The 25202-nt window shown below is 45.0% G+C and overlaps 1 protein-coding gene across 1 annotated transcript; it reads left to right on the top strand.

The window, feature by feature from the left end:
- Window positions 1–5135: 5135 nt before the first annotated feature.
- Window positions 5136–24717, top strand: LOC133419728 (protein NLRC3-like). Its single transcript, XM_061709130.1, has 12 exons — window positions 5136–5225; window positions 5508–5640; window positions 5723–5944; window positions 6075–6191; window positions 15042–15120; window positions 15660–15867; window positions 19049–19071; window positions 19961–21729; window positions 22040–22213; window positions 22406–22576; window positions 23063–23109; window positions 23235–24717. The coding sequence occupies exons 2-12, from the start codon at window positions 5552–5554 to the stop codon at window positions 23771–23773; spliced, it is 3438 nt and encodes a 1145-aa protein (XP_061565114.1). The 5' UTR covers window positions 5136–5225; window positions 5508–5551; the 3' UTR covers window positions 23774–24717.
- Window positions 24718–25202: the final 485 nt, after the last annotated feature.

The following is a 25202-nucleotide window of genomic DNA, read 5'->3' as shown; positions in this document are numbered from 1 at the left end:
AGCAATGGGATGACCGGGGCGGGACCGCAGGCCAGAACGCAGCTCCCGAAGCTCTGGCCTGCAAACATGCACAAAAGAGAAAAAAGGGGGGCCGGCACAAGAAACTACAGGAACGATGGACAAAAATGATAGCTATGAGATATTTATAATAAATAAAAATGGTAATGGAGAAGAGAGGCAGGGAAAAGGAGAGGAGAAGAAGGGTGAGAGGCACCGCCCAGCGGATCATGTCGGTGCCCCCCTGCAGCATAGGCCTATAGCAGCATATCTACCGCGAAGCTATATTTGAGACTAACTATTATAGTCTTGTTCTATAGCTGCAACTATGACTACTGACTCTAACACACTAGAGTTTACACTACCTAGAGATTTACCAACACCAGCTAGAGGTTTACTAAACACTAACTATAGGCTTTACTAAACAGAAAGGTTTTACTTGGACATCCTGCCAACAACACATTACAGTAATCCAGTCTAGAAGATACAAATGCATGAACTAGTTTTTCTGCATCACTCTGCGAGAGGATTTTCCTAATTTTTGCAATATTACGGAGATGGAAAAATGCAATTTTACAAACCTGATTAACATATGGTTTAATCGACAAATCCTGATCTAAAACAACACCAAGGTTTCTCACAGTTGCACTGGAAGCCATCGCAACACATTCTAATCCCTTCCTAAGATGCTCTGGACCAAGAATGATAACCTCTGTTTTATCTGAATTTGGAAGCAAGAAATTTCTGGACATCCAGTCCTTGATGTCCCTAAGACATGCCTGAAGTTTAACCAACGGTTCTGTCTCATCCGGCTTCATAGACAAATAGAGCTGCGTATCATCAGCATAACAATGAAAGTCCTGGACCAAAGCGCTCTCCATTGTGCTGATGCACATGAAGGCGCGCCAGAGAAGCAAAAATGAAATCCTGTTTTGGGAGACCTCTAAACAGGGATTGGGCCTGTTTAAGAGGCAGCTGCAAGAGCCTGGCCTTTGTCAAGATGAAATGTTACGATATTGTGCAACCTTGTCATCTGTTTTGTCTGATATTAACAAACAGGTTAAAGCTGCCCTCCCCAAACCGGCAGAGACGAAACTCCATGACCTCGGAGTGGAGACTACATCGTGGTGAAAGACTTCAGATGTAAACACTGGAAAGCTCGGAGGTGGAACGGACCGTTCCAAGTGCTTCTGGTGACGGAGACAGCAGTCAAGGTTGCAGAGAGAGCTAGTGGATTCACGCCAGCCACTGCTGACGGGTTCCTGATCCACACGCACGCCATGCACCTGATCGAGAGGCCACGGCCGTACCATTCCCTTAGGCGGCTCGGATGCGGCCTAAGGGTGGCGACCAGCGTCCTGCTGGTCATCTCCATAGGGGTGGGGTTGGTTCTGCTGTTGGTGGAAAGCCTCCATGACCACACATCACAGGCCAACAGGACGACAATCTCACCTCCTCCTGACTACGATTCTCATGCGGCACCTACACCTCACCCGATGGTGAGGAGGTCTGCTGTTTACACGACCAACATGACGGCGCAGCTAGAGGACAACTTGTGGTACCGTGCCATGGTCACTCTGACGAGGAAGCTGATCAACGAGATCAATATGACACATGTTGTTGCACACCTGAATAACTTGTTGCATTTGCAGAGGACCCGAGATTCCACAGGTGGTGTGGTCCTGGTTTTCCATTTCAGGGTGGCAAACTGCGCTGTTCCACCTCTCTGCCCCAATCCTGACTATTCTGTTGGGTTTGTGTGTTTTTCTGTGTTGTGTTGTGACATAGGTGAAGAAACTGGTGATGGCTTCTGCCATCCCCACCTGGGCAGTTTGCCCAGGAGATGGGCCGCAATGATGAGTGGGTATCTCCTTTCGTGGGGGAAGAAGAGTTACTTTAACTTTATATTCTGCATTAATCCTTCCTCAAGCTGATGTTTTCAATTATGCTGTTCTGAACTGTATTGAGTTATGTCCTGTCGAAAAAATGAGAGGGAGTCAAGCATTCGGAGTCTAGCCCCGTGTTACGAAGGGTTAATACATGGAGAGTTATGCCGGGACATATGGAGAGTTTTATTACTTTTTTTTATGATTTTACCTTTTTTCTCACATTTTATCTTATTGCTTGGTCATACAGTGCTTTTGATTTTTTTTTCCTCTTTCCTTCATGGACTATTCTAAATGTGATTTGTTATTGTTTAAAGTAGATTAGTTTATATTTCATTATGGGATTTTTTTTCCTCATCATATGGAGGTTTTTCCCTTTTTTCCTATAGTTTAAGTGTAGCTAGACGGATGAGTCCTTTACCCTCCTCTTGTCAAGTGAGAGGAGGGGTTTTGGCTCTTTCTTTACCCGTAACCTGTGACCTCTGCCTGGGGTCTGTAACTCCCAAGTTGGAGACTGGGTGTGCTAGCGTTTGGTTGGTGCAGGGCAGGGCACCGGGGTCACGGGGTGGTCAGTACAAAATGTCCTATTTTATTATGGTTTAGCATAAAAATGGTAAAAAGGGTGGAATGTAATGGGAAATTTTGTTATAACATATATATTTTGTCTTGTATGCTTTAAGACTAAAGCACAATCCTGTTTTCTAGTGATATTCCTATGCTCCTGAAGTCACGCTCCTTTTGACACAGTGCCTGGCATGGTTGTCAGGGTGACATATATATATATATATATTGTCTTTTGTTCCCATCCTGGCTGAAACTATAAGAAAGCATGTCCCTAAACATCTCCAGGTCATTCATGGCTGACTGCTCGTCTGATCAGGCTGCACTGTGTGATCTTCATTCATTGAATGTTTTTTCTTTTTATTAAAAATCAAGAAAGACAGCTGACGTGTCAAGACATTCTTTTTTGATTGAACGAACAACAATTTTTGCCACCACACACTGGTGGGCTTTCTCTTTATATTCAAAGTAACCTCGTATTTAGCAAGACATGGGGCCACCCCCTGGTGTTACGGGTAGACTATATTAGATGTAGAGGTTAAATACAATACACATACCATTGTTGAGAAGAGACCTTGGGGGGAAATAGGTGGTTTAGCATTGGGGGGTCTTGTCTGTGTTCTGGGTTGGCACCCCAGGTGAGAGAATAACAAAGGAGATGGAAGTGACATGTTCGGGGGGTCTTTCCCGTAGCTGGCTCCACCAATGAAATTCATTTGCAAAGAACACCGCCCTTTTTACTATAAATTCAACTGGACTGATGACCACCGTGTGCATTTCTTTCCTACCCACGTGGTCTGAGAGAAGTGAACCTCCGGCCGGAAAATATTATGTTTGACATATTAAAAGCTTGTATCAACCTTGATTCTATTCCACTAATTTTCTTATGGTTCGCCAGACAAATGAACACTGAATCTTTCAAGATGTTGAGCTGGTTGAGCCTGAGGTTGCCTGCAGGGCGTGGAGCTGTTCTTTTGAGCCGAGTGATGTTCTGCAGAACTCTCCACATAGAAGAGGGGTCAGGGTTGACAGAGAGGCGATTCTGCAGCCGTTCGCCGTAGGATCGCTTCGCTTTCCTGATCTCCCTCATGAGCGTGTTCTTGGCCTGCTTGAACAGGGCTCGATCACCGCTCCTGTAGGCATCCTCCTTGGCTCGGCGCAGCATCCTGAGGTTCGATGTGAACCAGGGCTTGTTGTTATTGTATGTGCAGAAAGTCTTGGTCTGCACACACATGTCCTCACAAAAGCTGACGTAGGATGTCACAGTGTCTGTTAGTTTGTGCAGATCTGAGGCCGCAGCTTCGAAAACACTCCAGTCCGTGCAGTCGAAGCAGGCCTGAAGCGCCAGCTTTGACTCCTCTGTCCACTTCTCCGGCTTAGAGGTTTTTAGTTTCTGCCTGAAGATGAAGCAGACAGTGGTCCGAGTGTCCCAAAGCTGCGCGGGGAACAGAGCGGTATGCGTTCTTAATAATGGTGTAACAATGGTGCAGAGTCTGCGTGTCCCTTGTGGGACACGTAACATGTTGCCTGTATTTCGAGAGTTCGTGAGTGAGGTTTGCTCTGTTGAAATCCCCCAAAACAATGAAGAGTGAGTTCGGGAGTTTTTTCTCCAGGTCTGTAATCTGGTCGGCCAGCCGCTGCGTGGCTTCAGTCACACACGCATCGGGTGGGATGTAAACCCCGACCAGGACAAAAGATGAAAACTCCCGCGGTGAATAAAAAGGTCTGCAGTTCACAAAAAGTGTCTCTAAGTGAGGGCTGCAAGAGTCTTTTAGTACTGTGACATCCGTACACCAACCTTCGTTTATATAGAAGCAGATCCCGCCACCTTTTGTCTTTCCTGAGAGTTCCCTGCTGCGATCTGCTCGAATCAGCTGGAACCCGGTCAGCCGCACCGCGCTGTCCGGTACGAGATCACTGAGCCAGGTTTCAGTGAAGCAAACGGCGGCAGATCTGCTAAAGCAGATATGGAGGCAGGACAGAAGACGGTCCAAGAGGAGGCCGTGGTTGAGATCCGCCAGACTCTGCCGATGGCTTTTTTACCTCGCAGGTGATAAACGTACAGACGCTCAACACACACATCTGCATTCTTGTGAAAACATGCCAGTAAAGACGAGGTTAGGCTGGATTTTCACTGCCTATCTTGCTGGCATCCGTCCCAAACTTAGCCCAGAAGTTTCCTTCTTTTCGTTTCACACCCACCACACCTTAAGCTAAAATTAGGATAAAAAATATACGCTACAGTGACCGAGTCAAATTCCATTTCAGTGACTAAACCTATTTTCCTCCCCTCCTTCATCTCGCCTTCTTTTCTGCCTCGTCCTGTTAAACGGGTTTTTACTCCACCCCCAACCGTCACACCTGAAATCAGGAAACGCTCACAAGGCATGAGTGAAGGTAGGAACTCGTTCTCACTTCTGATTTTCCTGCAAACTTTGATCATTCTTGTGTCTGAAGACAAATCTACATGATTTTTAATGACAACAATTTGATTGGTTTTATTATTGATCAGAAACACCGTGATGATCAGCCGATGATTAGTTTTCTTCATCGATCAAACTTTGGTGTTTTTATTTCCTGGAATGAAGCTGTCGTCTCCAGCATTAAAGTCAGACTGCTGTTTCCTGTGGAGCCTTTCAAAATAAAGCGTGGTTCCTGGAGGAAGTTGCTGCTAGTGTAACTGTGGTGTGATGAGGCTGTGAAGGAGGAGGACACGTGTCTCTGCAGGACAGTTTCACCTCTGAGCTTCTTCACATTTACAGGAACCAGACTCACGTAGAGGTCCAGTCTCTTTCTGCTTGTTCAAGATTTTCAACTTCCTGTTTCTGCAGTAAAACTCACAGTATTTAATGTTTTTAATCTTAGAAACAGAAAATGAGAAAAGGCGCTGAGAGAAAGCTTGAGAGCAGCTCGGATCAGCAGATACGGCTGTATCATTGACTTCCTCCACCTCCCACTGGTTTCTGACTGCATTCTAGTGACATAAACACTAAAGAGAGGAGAAAACCAGAGCAGGATCAGCTGATCTCTGTCCAACACCAGTGATGTGTGTTTCCTCTGCAGGTGAAGGTGTGTGTGTGAGCTGATGTGGACGTGAATTCAGCAGAATGGACCAGTGTGAGGACGGAGAGGACGGAGTCCCTCCCTCTAAAACCTCTCTGTGTGGGGAACATGAGAGTCGGAGCAAAGCTCAGAGGTGAGATGAGCATCTCTAACTGTCCCTGACTCTTCTGCATGTCAGAGCTCAAGACTCACATCACCAAACACCATTATTACAGGAATCAACCTGGACCTGGACCTGGACCTGGATCTGGATCTGGACCTGGACCTGGACCTGGACCTGGACCTGGACCTGGACCTGGACCTGGACCTGGACCTGGACCTGGACCTGGATCTGGACCTGGACCTGGACCTGGACCCAGCTGTGTGTCCTTAAAGAGCAACAAGTCAAAGGACGTTGATATTAACTTAAGAGGAGACCAAGGTTCTGCTATAAAGGGGTGAGTTTATCCAAACTCTGCCAATGATTTAAATGTAATGCTTTTTAAATAGACAATTTTTTTAAATCTGTAAACCTTCTTTTTCATATAAATAGAATATTTACATTTTTTAACTTTTGTCTTCTATCAGTGTCCATCAGAAAAGAGACTCTCTGGAACACGAACCGAGCTGTTTGTCCTTGAAGAGCGACCGGTCAAAGGATGATTTTATTGACTTTAAAGGAGACCAACATTCTTCTTCAGAGAGGTGAGATGTATTTAAACTAGGGCTGTCAGCGTTAACGCGTTAATCGCGATTAGATTAATGCAATCCATAATGCGTTATTTTTTTTTAATCGCATTTTAATCGCAAACCTTTTTGTCCCTTCTACTCACCCGTAGTCGACTCTTCTGTAATGATCCAGAAGAGGGCGGTAATGCACCGGAAAAAACTGGATGCCAACCGCCAATAAACCTCAAGAAGAAGAAGACTCCTCTGTAGCGCCCGTTCTATAATGGTAGCGCCATGTTTGCTGTTTCCTAAAGTAAACTTCCACCACCACCAACTACAAAGAGACGCCAAACTGAACCACTACCCGTGGATAGAAACAGAAAACGTGTGTTCGCCGAGAAGTGGCTGCATGATGTTACCTTACGCGGCGACGCGCACCGTACGTTCGCGCTCCCGCGTATCCTACCCCGTAAGCTCTGCGTTGGTGCAACGCGGAACCATAAATCAGCCAGCGTCCGTCACTGCGTGCAGCAGTTACCTGCAAGACGCTGCTCTGATTATGGCTCAAAGTTTATGAAAACCCCAAATAAAAAATAAATTAGAGAATATTTTATGAAATCAATAAACAATTCCATCATCAAAATTATAACAAATAAAGGTTCAACATATCTTGCTTTGAATGTAATAAGACTAGGTAATATATTAGTTTCACCTTTTAAGTTGAATTATTGAAATAGATTAACTTTTACACCATATTCTAGTTGAATTATTGAAATAAATTAACTTTTACACCATATTCTAGTTGAATTATTGAAATAAATTAACTTTTACACCATATTCTAGTTGAATTATTGAAATAGATTAACTTTTACACCATATTCTAGTTGAATTATTGAAATAAATTAACTTTTACACCATATTCTAGTTGAATTATTGAAATAAATTAACTGTTACACCATATTCTAGTTGAATTATTGAAATAAATTAACTTTGTAAAGGACCATATTGAGCCATTCATCTTTATAAGTGAATAAATATTGTTTTGCCTATAACTTATTCCTGCATCCCTCTTTTATCGATCCGGCGAGACGGGTCACCGCGTTTTTGGAGGCCCAAGTCACATATCCAGGGGCTCCTCTGAGCACCAGACCAAAATAATTATGTGCAGCCCTGTCTATATGGCACTTTGTTTAATTTGAAAAACTGTATTTGAAGTAGACAGTGTTTTAAGTTGGTCTACATGGCACTTTTTTGAAAGAAAATACAAAAGGTCAAAAAGGAAATTCTTTCTTTGTGTTCATTTGATTCCCAATTAAGACACAATGGTAAGAAATGATTTACATTATGGGCTTAAAACTGCCTTGAAATGCGAAATAACAGAATTTTAAACATGCAATTCAAAATGCGATTAATCGCGATTAAATTTTGAAATTCTGCGATTAATCGCGATTAAAAAAATTAATCGTTTGACAGCCCTAATTTAAACACATTAAATGTATTTAAATCAGTCCTCGTGTTAGGAAATGTCCCCATGTTTCTTCCTGAGTAGATCATGTAGTCCTGGACCCCTGTGGTCCTCCATCACCTGATGGTGATCTGAGCTTCCTCCTCATAGATCTTCATCTCCTGTCAGGAGCTTTTTCCTCTGGTCGACACATCTGGAGGTCTCACCTTCCAGAGGACTGATCCTGGTGATGGTCCAGAGTTCCTCTTACTGATCCTGATGATGATCCAGAGTTCCTCTTACTGATTCAATTCAATTTAATTCAATTTTATTTATATAGCGTCTAATACAACAGATGTTGTCTCTAGACGCTTTCCAGAGATCCAGAACATGAACATAAACATAAACATAAACATAAACATAAACATAAACCCCTGAGCAATTAGTACATAAACAATGGCAGGTAAAAACTCCCATAGTGGGAGAAAGAAGGACTACCGTATTTTCCACATTATAAGGCGCACCTTCAATGAATGTCGTATTTTAAAACTCTTTCCATATATAAGGCGCACCGCATTATAAGGCGCTACAGTAGAGGCTGGGGTTACGTTCTGCATCCATTAGACCAAGGGTCTCGACCAAGGGTCTCCGGACCCGCATGCGGCTCTTTCTTTTTAAAAAAAATATTTTTATTCAATTCAATGCAATTCAATTTTATTTATATAGCGTCTAATACAACAAAAGTTGTCTCTAGACGCTTTCCAGAGACCCATACCCAGAACATGACCCCCGAGCAGTTATTACATAAACAATGGCAGGTAAAAACTCCCCTAGTGGGAGAAAAACCTTAAGCCAAACAGTGGCAAGGAAAAACTCCCCTTTAAGAGGGAAGAAACCTGGACCAGGACCTGGATCATAAGGGGGGACCCTCCTGCCGAGGGCCAGACTGGTGGGTCAGGGACGGCAACAGCACAGCAGGCAGGTGGAAGCAGCAACGGGATGACCAGGGGTGGGGACCGCAGGCCAGCACGCAGCTCCTGAAGCTCCGGCCCAATCAGCAAGTCCCAGGTTGGGGTGCAGGGTCGGGGAAAGGTTGAAAAGGGGCAGGGCCAGGGAGAGCAGTCTTGAGGGTAGAAACTTCTCCCCCGCCTAAAAGGGGCCGTTACCCTGCCCCCCCACTCCCACACTGCAGGATCCGGTGTTTTACATTCAGAGATGCTGAGATGCTCTTCGCCACCGGCAGAGCATGCTGCACCATGGACAAAAGAGAAAAAAGAGAAAAAAGGGGGGCCAGCACAAGAAACTACAGGAGCGACTCTAACACACTAGAGTTTACACTACCTAGAGATTTACCAACACCAGCTAGAGGTTTACTAAACACTAACTATAGGCTTTACTAAACAGAAATGTTTTAAGTTTAGTTTTAAAGGTGGAGGTGGTGTCAGCCTCCTTAACCCAGATTGGAAGTTGGTTCCATAGTAATGGTGCCTGATAGCAGAACGCCCACCCTCTAAATCTACATTTAGATACTCTAGGAACTACGAGTAAACCTGCACTCTGAGAGCGGAGAGCTCTGCCAGGAACATAAGGCACTATCAGGTCTTGCAAATAATGCAGAGCTAAGCCGTTTTGGGCTTTATAGGCAAGTAATAACATTTTAAATTGGATTCTGAATTTTACGGGTAACCAATGGAGCGACGCTAACACTGGAGAGACGTGGTCTCTCCTGCTAATTCCTGTCAGTACTCGTGCTGCTGCATTCTGGATCAGCTGGAGCCTATTCAGCAAATTACTTGGACATCCTGCTAATAAGACATTACAGTAATCTAGTCTAGAAGATACAAACGCATGAACTAGTTTTTCTGCATCACTCTGCGAGAGGATTTTCCTAATCTTTGCAATATTACGGAGATGAAACAATGCTATTTTACAAACCTGATTGACATATGATTTAAATGACAAATCCTGATCGAAAACAACACCAAGATTTCTCACAGTTGCACTGGAAGCCATTGCAACACCATCTATTCCCTTCCTAAGATGCTCTGGACCAAGAATGATAACCTCTGTTTTATCTGAATTTAGAAGCAAGACATTTCTGGACATCCAGTCCTTGATGTCCCTAAGACATGCCTGAAGTTTAACTAACGGTTCTGTTTCATCCGGCTTCATAGACAAATAGAGCTGCATATCATCAGCATAACAATGAAAGTGTATGCCGTGATTCTGGATTATACTTCCCAATGGCTGCATGTATAAACTGAACAAGATTGGCCCTAGCACTGAACCCTGCGGAACACCATAACAGACCCTTGACTGTTCTGAAGAAACTTCATGTACATGAACAAACTGGAACCTGTCAGATAGATATGATTTAAACCAACGTAGAGCTGTCCCTTTAATCCCAACAACATGCTCTAACCTGTGCAGTAAAATTGCCATGATCAACAGTGTCAAAAGCAGCACTGAGGTCCAGTAGAACCAGTATGGACACTAATCCCTTATCTGAGGCCATAAGGAGGTCATTCGTGACTCGAACCAGTGCTGTCTCTGTGCTATGATGCATTCTGAACCCTGACTGAAAGACTTCAAACAGATCATTTCTATACAAATAGTCACATAACTGGCTTGAAACTGCCTTTTCCAGAATTTTAGATACAAATGGAAGGTTGGAAATTGGCCTATAATTAGCTAAGGTGTCTTGGTCGAGAGAAGGTTTTTTAAGTAAAGGTTTAATTACTGCCACTTTGAAAACCTGTGGTACATATCCTAAACTTAGGGATAGGTTAATTTGGTCCAGTATTGTCGTACCAATAAGAGAAAAAACATTTTTGAATTGTCGAGTCAGGATGGGGTCTAACATACATGTGGTTGACTTAGCTCTATTAACGAGTGAGGTCAGCTCAGGGAGGTCTACAGGATCAAAACACTCTAGAGTCAAGTCAGAGCCTAGAGAAGTCGCTAAAGCTGAGGAAACACCTACAACCGACTGGTTGATTCCTTCTCTAATTCTTGTGATTTTACTGTTAAAGAAGCTCATAAAGTCCTCACTACTGAGAGCTGCAGGAATACACGGCTCAACAGAGTTGTGACTCTTTGTCAGCCTGGCTACAGTGCTGAACAGAAAACGTGGGTTACTTTTGTTATCCTCTATCAACATTGAATAATAAGCTGTTCTGGCTTTGCGAATGGCTTTTTTATATACTATTAGAATATCTTTCCATTCACAATAAGAGTCTACACACTTACAAGAGTACCACTTCCTTTCCATTTTACGCACGTTTTGTTTCAACATGCGGATATCTGAATTATACCAGGGAGTTAAGCTCCTGTGGCTAGAAACCCTCCTTTTCAAAGGAGCAACTTCATCTAAAGCTGAATGCAACAAATCAGCAGTGTTACTAAAAAGGAAATCAACATCTGCAGAGGTAGAACCCAGGTCACTGGCCTCGACTACATCACTATCACTATTTCGCACTGTCGTAAGATGAGCAATGGCCTCCCTAAATTTAGCAATAACTTCATCAGACAAACATATGCTAAAATAACACCTCCTATTTTGCACTTCAACATCAACAAAATTAAATCAAAACGTTATTAAGTAATGGTCGGATAAAAGGGAGTTTACAGGTGACACCAACAGACCATCAGTTTCAACACCGTAGGTGAGAACGAGATCCAGAGTATGATTAAAACAATGCGTCGGTTTATCCACTTTTTGTGAGATACCCATTGATTCTAGAAGAGAATCGAAGGCTAATTTAAGATTATCGCTTTCAACATCCATATGAATGTTAAAATCACCCACTATGATGAATGTATCTGTGCTGATCAATAATCCAGAAAGGAAATCTGAAAATTCAGACAAAAACTCTAGATAAGCACCAGCAGGGGGCCGATACACTACCACTAACACAACTGGCTTCTCTGATTTCCAGCTCGGAAATTTCAGACTAAGCGTAAGGCTTTCAAATGTATTATATTTGCACTTAGGTTCAATTTTTGTTTGGAGACTGGAGTTATAAATTGCTGCGACTCCTCCGCCTCGGCCCGTGTTTCTAGGAATGTGATGATTAAAGTAGCCGGGTGGAGTCGATTCATTCAAACCAACATACTCTTCCTCCTGTAACCATGTTTCTGTGAAACAGAAAATATCACTCCTGCTCTCTGTAATTATATCATTTACTAACAGAAACTTGGCTTAACGATCGTATATTTAGTAGTCCGCATCTAATTCATTGTCGGTCATTGTAATTGGTACCAAATGTGCATTGGTTTTAATTTTTACAAGATTATTTTGGTTAACGCCGTACCTGGTGAACTTTTGGAGGGCGGGGAACTGCAACCACTTCTATTTTACTAGGCACCTGGTTAGAGTCGCCAATATCATGTAATCCTACAGTTTTAGAGTCGCTAATTACATAATGCAACCCTACAGTTTTATTGACAGGCGTTGGTCCTCGGGAAGCAGCAGAGAAGCGTGTAAGACTGCAGCTCTGCATCCTGGCCTGGGCCCTGTATTGTCAGGGGGAGTGTCTAATAACACTGGCCAGATTTCTAGAAATAAGAGCTGCACCATCCCGGGTGGGATGGATGCCGTCTCTTCTAATCAGACCGGGCTTTCCCCAGAACGTTTCCCAATTGTCAATAAAGGCCACGTCGTTTTTCTGAACACCACCGATACAACCAGCGACGGAGCGAGAGCATGCGACTAAACATGTCATCGCTGGTCAGATTGGGGAGGGGACCAGAGAAACCTACGGAGTCCGACATGGTTTTGGCGTAGTTACACACCGAGACAATATTCATTTTGGTGACTTCCGACTGGCGAAGACGGGAGTCATTAGCTCCGACATGGATGATAACTTTATCATATTTACAATTACCCTTTGCCAGTAGCTTCAAATTTGCTTCAATGTCGCCTGCTCTGGCCCCCAGGATGCACCTAACTATGGTCGCTGGAGTCGGCCTCACATGCCGGACTATGAAGTCGCCAATCACCAGGGTTGGCTTCTCAACGGGTGTGTCGCTGAGTGGGGAAAATCGGTTAGACACATGAAGCGGGTGGTGGTGTTCCATGCGCCCTTTAGGACTACGCCGGACTATCCCGGTTTTTCCCCCATTATATCACCCAGTGCTCCTACCTAAGCTAAAGTCCTGGGCATTCCAATCCTCTACCAACCCCGGGAGGGCCCTGCACTGAGCTCAAGTCTCCTCCTTAATCTGAGGAGTGAGCAGGCCGCATCTTTTCACCAGGCAGGGTGGGGTTTCTCCGTCCGGATGTAGTGCGTGGAAGGATCACGTTATTCCGGCCGGATCCTCCCCACCCCATCTGGCGCCCCGGTTGGCCAGAGGGGGCATGTATAGCCCAGGACTGTTGCATGTTTTTGTGAGGGTAGCTCACATTGCTACCCAAGGGAACATGGAGAGAACATGCAAACTCCACACAGAAAGGACCTACATGCAGCTCTTTCATCCTTATACTGCGGCTCCGAGTGGTTTGGGAAAATAAATTACAAAAAAAAAAAACGAATGGGTAAATCCACAAAGAACAGATTGCGCCCGCAAATAGCGCTGTGAATTGCGCCGCATTTGCGCCCGCAATTTGCCCCGCCTTAAGGTCCTATTCACAAAAGATTTTGCTCTAATGATATGCCGGGGCAAACACGCCCATAAAGTTTTGCGGCTGAGTGCAATTTGCCCTTGTCTGAGTAAGTGAGTGGAGCTGTTTCCAGTGTTCTCCATATTTCAGCACACACATTGGTCCCTAATGAAAACTGCAGAAATAAAAAAATAAAGCGAGTGAAAATAAAACGTCCCTCCCCACTTTTCAAACTCATGCTTTTGTCCCCCCCCCCCCCCAGCTTTTTTACAGTTTAAGAACTAACGGTAGGCTCAGCCTGTATTACAAATCATCAAGACACTGTGCGAAGATGGGACGGGAGCCCGCTCCCCCTCCTCCCTCCTCCCTCCGTGCTGCTCAAGGATGATTTATGGTTCCACGTTAAATCGACACAGAGCATACGGCGTAGGTTACGCGGCTGGCGCACCGTACAGTGCGCGTCGCTGCGTACCCTACGGCGTAACCTTACGACGTAGGCTCTGCGTCGATTTAACGCAGACCATTATTTAGGCATAATTAGGCTTAACTAGTGTGTGTGTATGTGACAGACGTGCATGGGACGATTGTGAAATACGGAATAAACTGTTTTATATGAATTCTAATTCCCAATTACGTAACAATTCCGTATTTCAAGGGACGGGTGGCAAGCCTACTCACCGCGGCTGCATCTCCAGCAGCAGCTGAGAGTCCTGACTGACGCTGAGCTTCACATACAGAGGGACACGATCAGCGCTATTTTATTATAAGTCTGATATAGCCTATGTTGTGATATGTGATGACATTATTAAGCTGTTAAACACACACATTCTAGATTTATATGTTTATATGGAATTGTTTGTAATAAAGCAGCCCCTTATAGGATGAATCCTGAGCTCCTGTTATTTTTATTTTTAAATCCGAGATAAGTCCACAACCTCACTTGATCTGACTGTCTACAGTCATGTCTGACTATAGATTTCACCCTTAATATAATTCAGTATCACACAGGCTTGAATGATATTGAAGAGAGAGAGAAACAGAGAGATGGGGAGTGAGGAGTTTGCGCGCAGTTTAATACACGCTTCTGAAAGACGGTATTTGCTCCACTATTTTTGCGTGTGGCAAATAGCGCTGGCCTTTGTGAATTAGACGGTTTTTGCAATGAGGCTTATTTGCATAGAAAGGGGGCAATTTTGCGCCGAATGTATGAATATTACCTAATTTACATGCATGCAAATGGCACAGGCGCACAATGCCACTATTTGCTTGGCAGCGCAGTTTGTGGTGCTATTCGCCCTTTGCGGGTGCTTTGTGAATTAGACGCTCTCTTTTTGTGTCATCTGCAGCGGTTTAGCGGCCGCAAAATCCTTTTGTGGATGTACCCCTAAGTATTTAATTGAAGTGTATTTTATTTGTGTTAGTTCTTTAATATTTTAGTTCTAAATTGGAAGATTATTGTGATCTTGACATATTATTAAAATTTTGCAGACACAGGCGGCAGGCCAGCAGGCCAATCCTAGACCGGCGCATCAGGAATACTCCCGGTTCTCCCTATGGCCAGTCCGGGCCTGGCGGCTGCTTACCGTAGTTGTGAGACCTGTTGCGGCTCAATATTGATCCATATATAAGGCACACCGGATTATAAGGCGCATGGTCAGCTTTTGAAAAAATTGAAGGCTTTTAGGTGCACCTTATAGTGCGGAAAATACGTAAACCTTCACCACCTCCAGTCCTCTGATGGACTGTCCTCATCCAAACAGGACTTTATGGACCTTCAGCTGCTGTTTGTCTCTGTGAGGACAGACATGATGTGAGCTAATTCTTCCTGGTTCCTCCACAGAGTGGACCAGCAGATCTCAGAGTCCCCCAGTGGTCCGTCTGTCCATCAGCATCAGACACAGCTGGACTCCGTCTTTCAGGTCTGTACATGAACAACAACTGCTGCTCCATCTGTTGTCCTGATGTCCATCTGCATGCTGGTCTCTGGAGACCAGTGGACTGTCAGTCTGTCCATCATGGACCTGATGTTTGTCTCCGTACTGATCTCTGGAGACCAGTGGACTGTCAGTCAGTCCAACATGGGTCTGATGTTTGTGTCCATGCTGGTCTCTGGAGACCAGTGGACTGTCAGTCTGTCCAACATGGGTCTGATGTTTGTCTCCATGCTGGTCTCTGGAGACCAGTGGACTGTCAGTCTGTCCATCATGGACCTGATGTTTGTCTCCATGCTGGTCTCTGGAGACCAGTGGACTGTCAGTCTGTCCATCATGGTCTGATGTTTGTCTCCATGCTGGTCTCTGGAGACCAGTGGACTGTCAGTCTGTCCAACATGGGTCTGATGTTTGTCTCCATGCTGGTCTCTGGAGACCAGTGGACTGTCAGTCTGTCCATCATGGACCTGATGTTTGTCTCTGTGGTTTCAGTCTGATTGTGTCCTTCATGTGGTCTTCTGTTCCAGCTGCTGGAGAACAACATTGTCCTGTTTGTGAAGGACGAGCTGAAGAAGATCCAGAGGGTTCTGAGTCCAGATTACCCAGAATCCCTAGAGCATGTGTTGCAGGGTGAGGATGAAGAGCAGAGGAGCAGCAGAGAGGCGTTTGTGAAGATCACAGTGAACTTCCTGAGGAGAATGAAGCAGGAGGAGCTGGCTGAGTGTCTGCAGAGCAGTAAGAGGATTTCTATGAACATTTAATCTGCTGGATAAATGACCCAGAATGCCTCAGGAGATGAACAACATTCACAGATCATTAAACCCACTGAAAGATGTTGTCCCAACGATGTTCTGGAATCAGATCTGCATTCTTGATCCACATGAAGGTTATTTTGACCGTTGACACCCAGTTAAACATTTCTGCAGACCAGTCGCCCCCACATGGTCCCAACACCCCCCTACAGTAGCACTGTCCTGTGGTGGCAAAAATTGTTGTTCAAAAATGAATGTCAGGACACCTCTGCTGTCTTTCTGAAGTTTTAATGGAAAGAGGAAAAACATTCAATGAATGGAGCCACACAGTCCAACTGGTCAGACGAACAGTCAGTCCTGAGTGAGCTGAAAATGTTTAAAGACATGTTATCTTATAGTTGGCAGGCTGGGAACTAGACAAAATATCGCCCATCACCCTGACAACCGTACTGTATCAAAGGCGCATGATCTCGCCAAGGAATGTTCACTTGAAACAGGATCTGTGATCAGAATTTATATGTTATACCTAAATTTCCCATTACAGTCCCTGTACAGGAAAGCAGTGGATCTCAATAAACATGTTTAGTCGAATAACACCACTAGATAACTGGAAGATTGTAGTCCTGGTTTTCCTCTTCCAGGAATCCTGCTGAACTCCAAATAGTCTTGACGGTTCTGCAGATTATTGGATCAGATCATCTTCTGGTTTTTTCAAATCCTAAACCTTCACCAATCCACTTCACATACACCACAACAATAACAAGAACACGACAACCCACAAACCAAAAACCCATCTGGGCGGTACTGCTAACATCCTGGTACTAGAAACTCCCGTCCGGAATGTTCAGAGGTGCTTTGGTGGTAAAAGTGAATCGATCAGTGTCGGTTTACATCCTGATTCTTTAGGAGAATTAATTTGAACTTTATAAAACACTAAGGGGTAAATCCACAAAGAACAGATTGCGCCCGCAAATAGCGCTGTGAATTGCGCTGCATTTGCGCCCGCAATTTGCCCCGCTTTAAGGTCCTATTCACAAAAGATTTTGCTCTAATGATATACCGGAGCAAACACGCCCATAAAGTTTTGCGGCTGAGTGCAATTTGCACTTGTCTGAGTGAGCGGAGCTGTTTCCAGTGTTCTCCATATTTCAGCACACAGATTGGTCCATAATGAAAACTGCAGAAATAAAAAATAAAGTCGAGCCACAGTGCCAGTGAATTTCACTGAGATCTGAGATCGAGATGTTGTGGATGAGGTGGAGGACAGGAAAACGACATTATTTGGTGGTCACAGTAAAAGTAGAAAAATAAATAATATAAAATAAAGCGAGTGAGTAGCAGAACGCCGTTGCTGCGCGGAACGCCGTGAGTGCCCCGGCGCAACAGGGGGGGGCATGTCCCCCCGTCTTTTCAAAATCATGTTTTTGTCCCCCCCACTTTTTACAGTTTAAAAACTAACGGTAGGATCAGCCATTAACTGCAAATCACACCCTGTGAGAAGGGCCCGGCAGACCCGCTTCACCCCCCGCTCCCCCTCCTCCTCTCCCGTCTCCCCTCAGAGCTGCTCAGGGCGGGTTTATGGTTCTGCGTCACCAACGCAGAGCCTACGGCGTAGGTGCGCGTCGCCGTGTACCCTACGCCGTAGGCTCTGCGTTGGTGACGCGGAACCCTAATTTAGGCTTACACCCGCACGTAAAGGTTTCACGCGCGTGTAAAACTCATTATATATATAAAAAAATCTGTGTCCCTTTAGGGAAGAAATGAGGGGCTCCGTGGAGCCCCTAAACGCTCTAGGAAGCCCCTCATTTGTTCTGTCCTAAAGCAGTGGAGGAGGTTCCCGGCGTGTCACCGCAGGTGCAGCAGCACCAGCAGAGTCCTGACTGACGCTTCAAACACAGAGGGACACGATCAGCGCTATTTTTATTATAAGTCTGATATATGTTGTGATATGTGATAAATCCTGACAAAAGGATTGCGCGGCTTTTGCGGCCGCTAAACCGGTGCAAATGAGACAAAAAGAGAGCGTCTAATTAAAGCTCCCGCAAAGGGCGAATTGCTCCACAAACTGCGCTGCCAAGCAAATAGTGGCAGTCTGCGCCGGTGCCATTTGCATGCATGCAAATTAGGTAATATTCATACATTCGGCGCAAAATCGCCCCCTTTCTATGCAAATAAGCCTCATTGCAAAAAGCGCCTAATTCAGAAAGGCCAGAGCTATTTGCCACACGCAAAAATAGTGGAGCAAATACCGCGTTTCAGAAGCGTGTATTAAACTGCGCGCAAACTCCTCACTCCCCGTCTGTCTCTGTTTCTCTCTCTCTCTCCAATGTCATTCAAGCCTGTGTGATACTGAATGATATTAAGGGTAAAATCTACATTCAGACATGACTGTAGACAGTCAGATCAAGTGGGGTTGTGGACTTATCGGATTTAAAAATAAAAGTAACAGGACGGAGTTCAGGATTCATCCATACATAAGGGGCTGCTTTATTACAAACAATTCCACCATATAAACATATAAATCTAGAATGTGTGTGTTTAACAGCTGACCTGTAGGTGTGTGTAGCAAAACAAAAAGAACATGAATTACCATTAGATCCTGATCTGATCCCGATCCGGTGTTAATGAAGTTACTGGTGCTGTGCCTTGTGCGTAAATGCGCACAGCCTCTTAACATTTGACATTTCATTAGCTTATGTCATACAGACACTGAGGTCTTTATGTGTGTGTGGAGATGATGGCTATGTTCTACCACACGATGGTGGCCAGTGCACTCTTTTTTTTAAACCTTATATGTTTATTTTAATATTATGAATGTGCTTTTATTGTCTGAATGGAAGTGTGGTTGATTTTTATGTTTATGTTTTGATGAGCTGCTGGACGATTGAATTTCCCTTTGGGGATGAATACAGTTCTATCTATCTATCTATCTAGCTACATGCGAAATACTAGAGAAGTACAAATACGTGAAAGTTGAGGCTGTTGTGCTCTCTGAAGTTTTCATTAGGGACCAATCTGTGTGCTGAATTACGGAGAACACTGGAAACAGCTCCACTCACCTACTCAGAAAAGGGCAAATTGCACTCAGGTGCAGAGATTTATGGGCGTGTTTGCGCCGGTATATCATTAGAGCAAAATCTTTTGTGAATAGGACCTTAAAGCAGGGCAAATTGCGGGCGCAAATGCAGCGCAATTCACAGCGCTTACGTGCGAAGAGCCCCGCTCCCCCTCCTCCCTCCTCCCTCAGTGCTGTTCAAGGCTGATTTATGGTTCCGCGTTAAATCGACGCAGAGCAACGCGCACCGTACAGTGCGCGTCGCCGCATCTTTCAGGCCCCTTTTGTGCGCAAGCAAGCTTTATAGATGAGGTCCCAGATCAGGATCTGACGGTAATTCATGTTCTGTGTTTTGCTACACACACCTACAGGTCAGCTGTTAAACACACACATTCTAGATTTATATGTTTATATGGTGGAATTGTTTGTAATAAAGCAGCCCCAGTTATGTATGGATGAATCCTGAACTCCGTCCTGTTACTTTTATTTTTAAATCCGATAAGTCCACAACCCCACTTGATCTGATTGTCTACAGTCATGTCTGAATGTAGATTTCACCCTTAATATCATTCAGTATCACACAGGCTTGAATCATATTGAAGAGAGAGAGAAAAAGAGCTGCAGAGGGAGTGAAGAGTGATTTTGCGCGCAGTTAATACATGCTTGGTATTTGCTCCACTATTTTTGCGTGTGGTAAATAGCTCTGGCCTTTCTGAATTAGGCGCTTTTTGCAATGAGGCTTATTTGCATAGAAAGGGGGCAATTTTGAGCCGAATTTATGAATATTACCTAATTTGCATGCATGCAAATGGCACCGGCGCAGACTGCCACTATTTGCTTGTCAGCGCAGTTTGTGGAGCAATTCGCCCTTTGCGGGTGCTTTGTGAATTAGACGCTCTCTTTTTGTCTCATTTGCACCGGTTTGGCGGCCGCAAAAGCCGCGCAATCCTTTTGTGGATTTGGCCCTAATTGTCTTTTTTTCCACTTTTATTAAGGTTTTATTGCTGCAAATTGTAAAAAGCGGCTGAAGTCTAAGCTGAAGAAGAAGTACCAGTGTGTGTTTGAGGGGATTGTTAAAGCAGGAAACCCAACCCTTCTGGAGCAGATCTACACGGAGCTCTACATCACAGAGGGAGGGACTGGAGACGTCAACGATGAACATGAAGTCAGACAGATTGAAGCAGTTTCCAGGAAACCAGACAGAGCAGAAACAACCATCAGACAGGAAGACATCTTTAAACTCCCACCTGGAAGAGATGAACCAATCAGAACAGTGATGACGAAGGGAGTGGCCGGCATCGGGAAAACAGTCCTAACACAGAAGTTCACTCTGGACTGGGCTGAAGGCAGAACCAACCAGGACATCCAGTTCCTACTTCCATTCACCTTCAGAGAGCTGAATGTGCTGAAAGAGAGAAAGTTCAGCTTGGTGGAACTAGTTCATCACTTCTTCAGTGAAACCAGAGAAATCTGCAGCTTTGAAGAGTTCCAGGTCGTGTTCATCTTTGACGGTCTGGATGAGAGTCGACTTCCTCTGGACTTCCACAATAATGAGGTCCTGACTGATGTTACAGAGTCCACCTCACTGGACGTGCTGCTGACAAACCTCATCAGGGGGAACCTGCTTCCTTCTGCTCGTCTCTGGATCACCACACGACCCGCAGCAGCCAATCAGATCCCTCCTGAGTGTGTCTCCATGGTGACGGAGGTCAGAGGGTTCTCTAACCCACAGAAGGAGGAATACTTCAGGAAGAGGTTCAGAGAAGAGCAGCAGACCAGCAGGATCATCTCCCACATCAAGACATCACGGAGCCTCCACATCATGTGCCACATCCCAGTCTTCTGCTGGATCACTGCTACGGTCCTGGAGAACGTCCTGGAGAACGTCCTGGAAACCAGAGAGGGGGGGGAGCTGCCCAAGACCCTGACTGAGATGTACATCCACTTCCTGGTGGTCCAGGCCAAACTGAAGAAGGTCAAGTATGACGGAGGCGCCGAGACGGATCCACACTGGAGTCCAGAGAGCAGGAAGATGATTAAGTCTCTGGGAAAACTGGCTTTTGAGCAGCTGCAGAAAGGAAACCTGATCTTCTATGAACCAGACCTGAGAGAGTGTGACATCAACGTCAGAGAGGCTTCAGTGTACTCAGGAGTGTTCACCCAGATCTTTAGAGAGGAGAGCAGCCTGTACCAGGACCAGGTCTTCTGCTTCATCCATCTGAGTGTCCAGGAGTTTCTGGCTGCTCTTCATGTCCATCAGACCTTCATCAAGTCTGGAGTCAACCTGCTGGAGGAACAAAGAAACACCTCCATGTGGTTTAAAAAAAGAGCAGAGACTGACCTCTATCAGACAGCTGTGGACAAGGCCTTACAGAGTCCAAACGGACATCTGGACTTGTTCCTGCGCTTCCTCCTGGGTCTTTCACTGGAGACCAATCAGACTCTCCTACGAGGTCTGATGACATCAAACCAAAGAAGATCACAGAACAATCAGGAAACCATCAAATACATCAAGAAGAAGATCAGTGAGGATCTGTCTGCAGAGAGAAGCATCAACCTGTTCCACTGTCTGAATGAACTGAACGATGGTTCTCTGGTGGAGGACGTCCAACGGTCCCTGAGGTCTGGACGTCTCTCCACAGATAAACTGTCTCCTGCTCAGTGGTCGGCTCTGGTCTTCATCTTACTGTCATCAGGAGATCTGGAGGTGTTTGACCTGAAGAAGTTCTCAGCTTCAGAGCAGGTTCTACGGAGGCTGCTGCCGGTGGTCAAAGCCTCCAAGAAAGCTGTGTAAGGACGAAAACAGACGCATCTGTTTTAGTTACAATCACATGTTGTGTTCTTGGAGGAAACCAGTTAAGTTCACTGTTCAACTAAGTTCAGTTTCATGTAGGACCAGTTCTCCTCAATGATTCATCTCAGGAAACTTTACATGCAGAGAAGACAAATGCAGCTATGATCATGACTGTAGTGCAGCAACACTTATTGATCAATAGTATAATTGATCAGTATTAATTTAAATTATATTATTCATACATTCATTGAATTAAATAATCAATGTTTGAACTACATGATATTTTCTCTTTAATCTCCTCTGCAGGTTGAGTGGATGTAACCTCTCAGGGAACATCTGTCCACTTCTGTCCTCAGTTCTCAGCTCTCAGTCCTCCAGTCTGACAGAACTGGACCTGAGTAACAACGACCTGCAGGATTCTGGACTGGAGCAGCTGTGTCCTGGACTGGAGAGTCCACACTGTCACCTGGAGTCACTCAGGTCAGAATCCACCAAGTGTTCAACTGTTGACCGTTAGAACTGTGGTTGATATTGAAGGATCGTTGATGTATTTCTGCTGATCCTCTGACTTTTCCTTCGGTGCCATCATCAGGTGAACACGAGGACAGAGTCAGCTTTAGTCTCAGAGCAGTTATCTCTGCATGTCTCTGCATGTGTGTTGTGTGTCTGCAGGCTGTCAGGCTGTCTGATCTCAGAGGAAGGAAGTTCTTCTCTGGTCTCAGCTCTGACCTCCAACCCCTCCCACCTGAGAGAGCTGGACCTGAGCTACAACCATCCAGGAGAGTCAGCAGGGAAGCTTCTGTCTAGACTGAAGGATCCCCGCTGGAGACTGGACACTCCCAGGTAGGACACTCTCAGGTAGGAAGACATCAGTGTGCTGGACTCTTCATGGTGTTGTGGACATCATCTTTGTGGCTCTCTGGTTTTGAACAGAGATCTATGAGCAGACGGAGCTGCTGCAGCTCATCTGGTGCTGCAGCAGAGCTGATAGATGCACTTCACAACTCTGAGCCGTTCTTGACCCAGTAAACATCCGAGAACCACAGCAGGGTGGTTTTCAGGCCCATCACAGCACAATAACAGCTGCACCTTCACTCATCCATGACACGGTCTCCTCTTGCTGCTGATTCAGCAGAGATGAAATCAGATGAAAAGAATGTGTTCAAACTGTGCTGGAAGGTGACGACCACAGGACAGGATTTCAGAGATGCTGCATTCAAGTGCATCTGTCCAAGTGTTGGACTGTTCCTTCATCTGTGTGTGAGAGCCATGTAATGTCCATGTTTGCTGAAAGAGACTGAGCTGGTCTGACCCCCCTCTTCCTTTCAGGGTGGAGCCTGCTGGGCAACGATTTCTTACACCAGGTCCGTGGAAGTGTAAGTGTGTTTTAATTTCATTCTCACATTCAACCATCTTCACACTGTCACTCATTCATGAGTCCATCAATGATCAATAATTGATCAATAATAACTGCAGTTGGGTTGTTTGTTTTCTCCATCAGATTCTTGTCACCTCACCATCGACACAAACACAGTAAACAACTACATCAAACTGTCTGACAACAACAGGAAGATGATTGGTGTGGATGAGGATCAGTCATATCCTGATCATCCAGACAGGTTTGATGTCTATCATCAGCTGCTGTGTAGAGAAGTTCTGACGGGTCGCTGTTACTGGGAGGTCCAGAGGAGAGGATATGTTTCCGTAGCAGTGAGTTACAGAAGAATCAGAAGGAAAGGAAGCTCTCGTGACTTTGTGTTTGGAAGGAACGATCATTCCTGGAGTCTGAACTGTTCTGGTGACGGTCTGTACCGTGTCTGGCACAATAACAGAGAAACATCTTCCTCCTCCTCTTCCTCACTCTCTTACAGACTAGCAGTGTCTGTGGACGTTCCTGCTGGAACTCTGTCCTTCTACAGCATCTCCTCTGACAGACTGATCCACCTCTACACCTTCAACACCACATTCACTGAACCTCTCTATCCTGGGTTCGGGTTTGGGTTCGGGTTCGGTTCTGGTTCTTCAGTGTCTCTGTTTTGAGTTCAGTCTCCAGAGTCTCCTCCTGTCAGAGAAACTGTCTCTGTTGGACAGATAGTTGAGTCTGTACATGTACTGTTTCCACCAGAACACCTGAATGGTGAAACTGTTCTGAATGATTCCTTGGAAACTTCTTCCTCTTCCGGTCCTCTAAAGGTGGAAGCTGCCGTTATTCCAGGATCCACATGTTGTTCTTCTGTTTGTTTCCAGTCAGAGCTTCACGGTGAACAGCAACATGTTGTTTCTCTGCAGCTCAGTTCAGCTCAGATCATTCAGTTCATGTCAGCTGCAGGTAGTTTGCTGCACATGTGACCAACTGTGATGTCAGAGAGGAATCACTGAGCTGCAATCAGCCCAGATGAAGTTACAACCTGCTGACAGATCTGAGCACAAGGTTGCTGTGCAGCCAGGGTTCATCGTGGTCTTTATTCACACCACTTCCTGTTCCAGCCATGACGTCACTACTGGACTGTCAGGTCTCTGTCATGGTAAAGTGTTTGTTTGTATGTGAGCTCTCACCAAGATGAATAAGAAGATCCCTCCATCATCTAGAATTGCTTCTTCATGTTCAGGGTCCCGGGGGTCGGCCTGGTTGATTTTAAATGTACTACGATGATTTTTATGTACATTTGTCAGTAGAAGGAGAAATCAACAACTAATGTGCTTCTACAGTTCCTAGACTGTAGTAGAACTGGACGACCCCTCCGTGACGTCACCTGTAACGTTGTTTTCAGCTCTCATTTTCTCACCTAATGATTCAGTGAGTCAAGAAAACTGTTTGGAAATAAGATGTTTTTATTGCAACCACAGATTTTATGCTCCATCGTCCACTCGATCACATTTGTACCAAATCTGTATTTCTGTAGATACCAAATATGATCAGCTGTTTTCCTCAATCAAAAGCTGTTTCAGCATCTACAGTGCAGACTGCAGCTCTGGGAGGTAGTTTTGAGGATTACTGTAAAATATTAAAGTGTTTATGATGTCATCACATGAGTGTTGGTTTGTCTTAAAGCCGCTTAAATAAATGTCATTCTGGTTGCTGCCATCTTGTCCGTACAAATCAACCATCAACATCGATGCCAACTACTGTCCATAGATGCAAAAGGGGAACAAGTCCTGGTGTCAGCCTCCGTACAACCTGACTGGAACATAGTTATGACCAAATAAATGTTGGAAACAGGCAGATCCAGACCTGCAGGTCCTCTTCTGCTGCTGACCACAACTGTAGGATGCCAGTCAGGCGCGTTTCCGTTAACTTGAGATTCGGGAGAAAACCCAGATATCCAAACAGAAATCCTGTAATGGAGACGGCACTAATGCAAAAACCTCCAGAATATCCAATAAACCTTTCTACGCTTCCAGGAGGTGGTTTTTCAGGCTAATAATCCAGTTCCGTATCAAAGTGTTTGTGGAAACATGTTTTCTACAT

The sequence above is a fragment of the Cololabis saira genome, chromosome 19 (genome assembly GCF_033807715.1).
Source record: "Cololabis saira isolate AMF1-May2022 chromosome 19, fColSai1.1, whole genome shotgun sequence".
In the NCBI taxonomy this organism is placed as follows: Eukaryota; Metazoa; Chordata; class Actinopteri; order Beloniformes; family Belonidae; genus Cololabis; species Cololabis saira.
This window is presented reverse-complemented; position numbering and strand designations above follow the sequence as displayed.

Bases quoted from the DNA above. Each gene is read 5' to 3' on its own strand.
- LOC133419728 (XM_061709130.1), top strand. From the start codon at position 5,552: ATGGACCAGTGTGAGGACGGAGAGGACGGAGTCCCTCCCTCTAAAACC. The intron at 5,641-5,722 runs GTGAGATGAGCA...CCATTATTACAG, and splicing joins AGTCGGAGCAAAGCTCAGAG to GAATCAACCTGGACCTGGAC. The intron at 21,730-22,039 runs GTAAGGACGAAA...TCTCCTCTGCAG, and splicing joins AAAGCCTCCAAGAAAGCTGT to GTTGAGTGGATGTAACCTCT.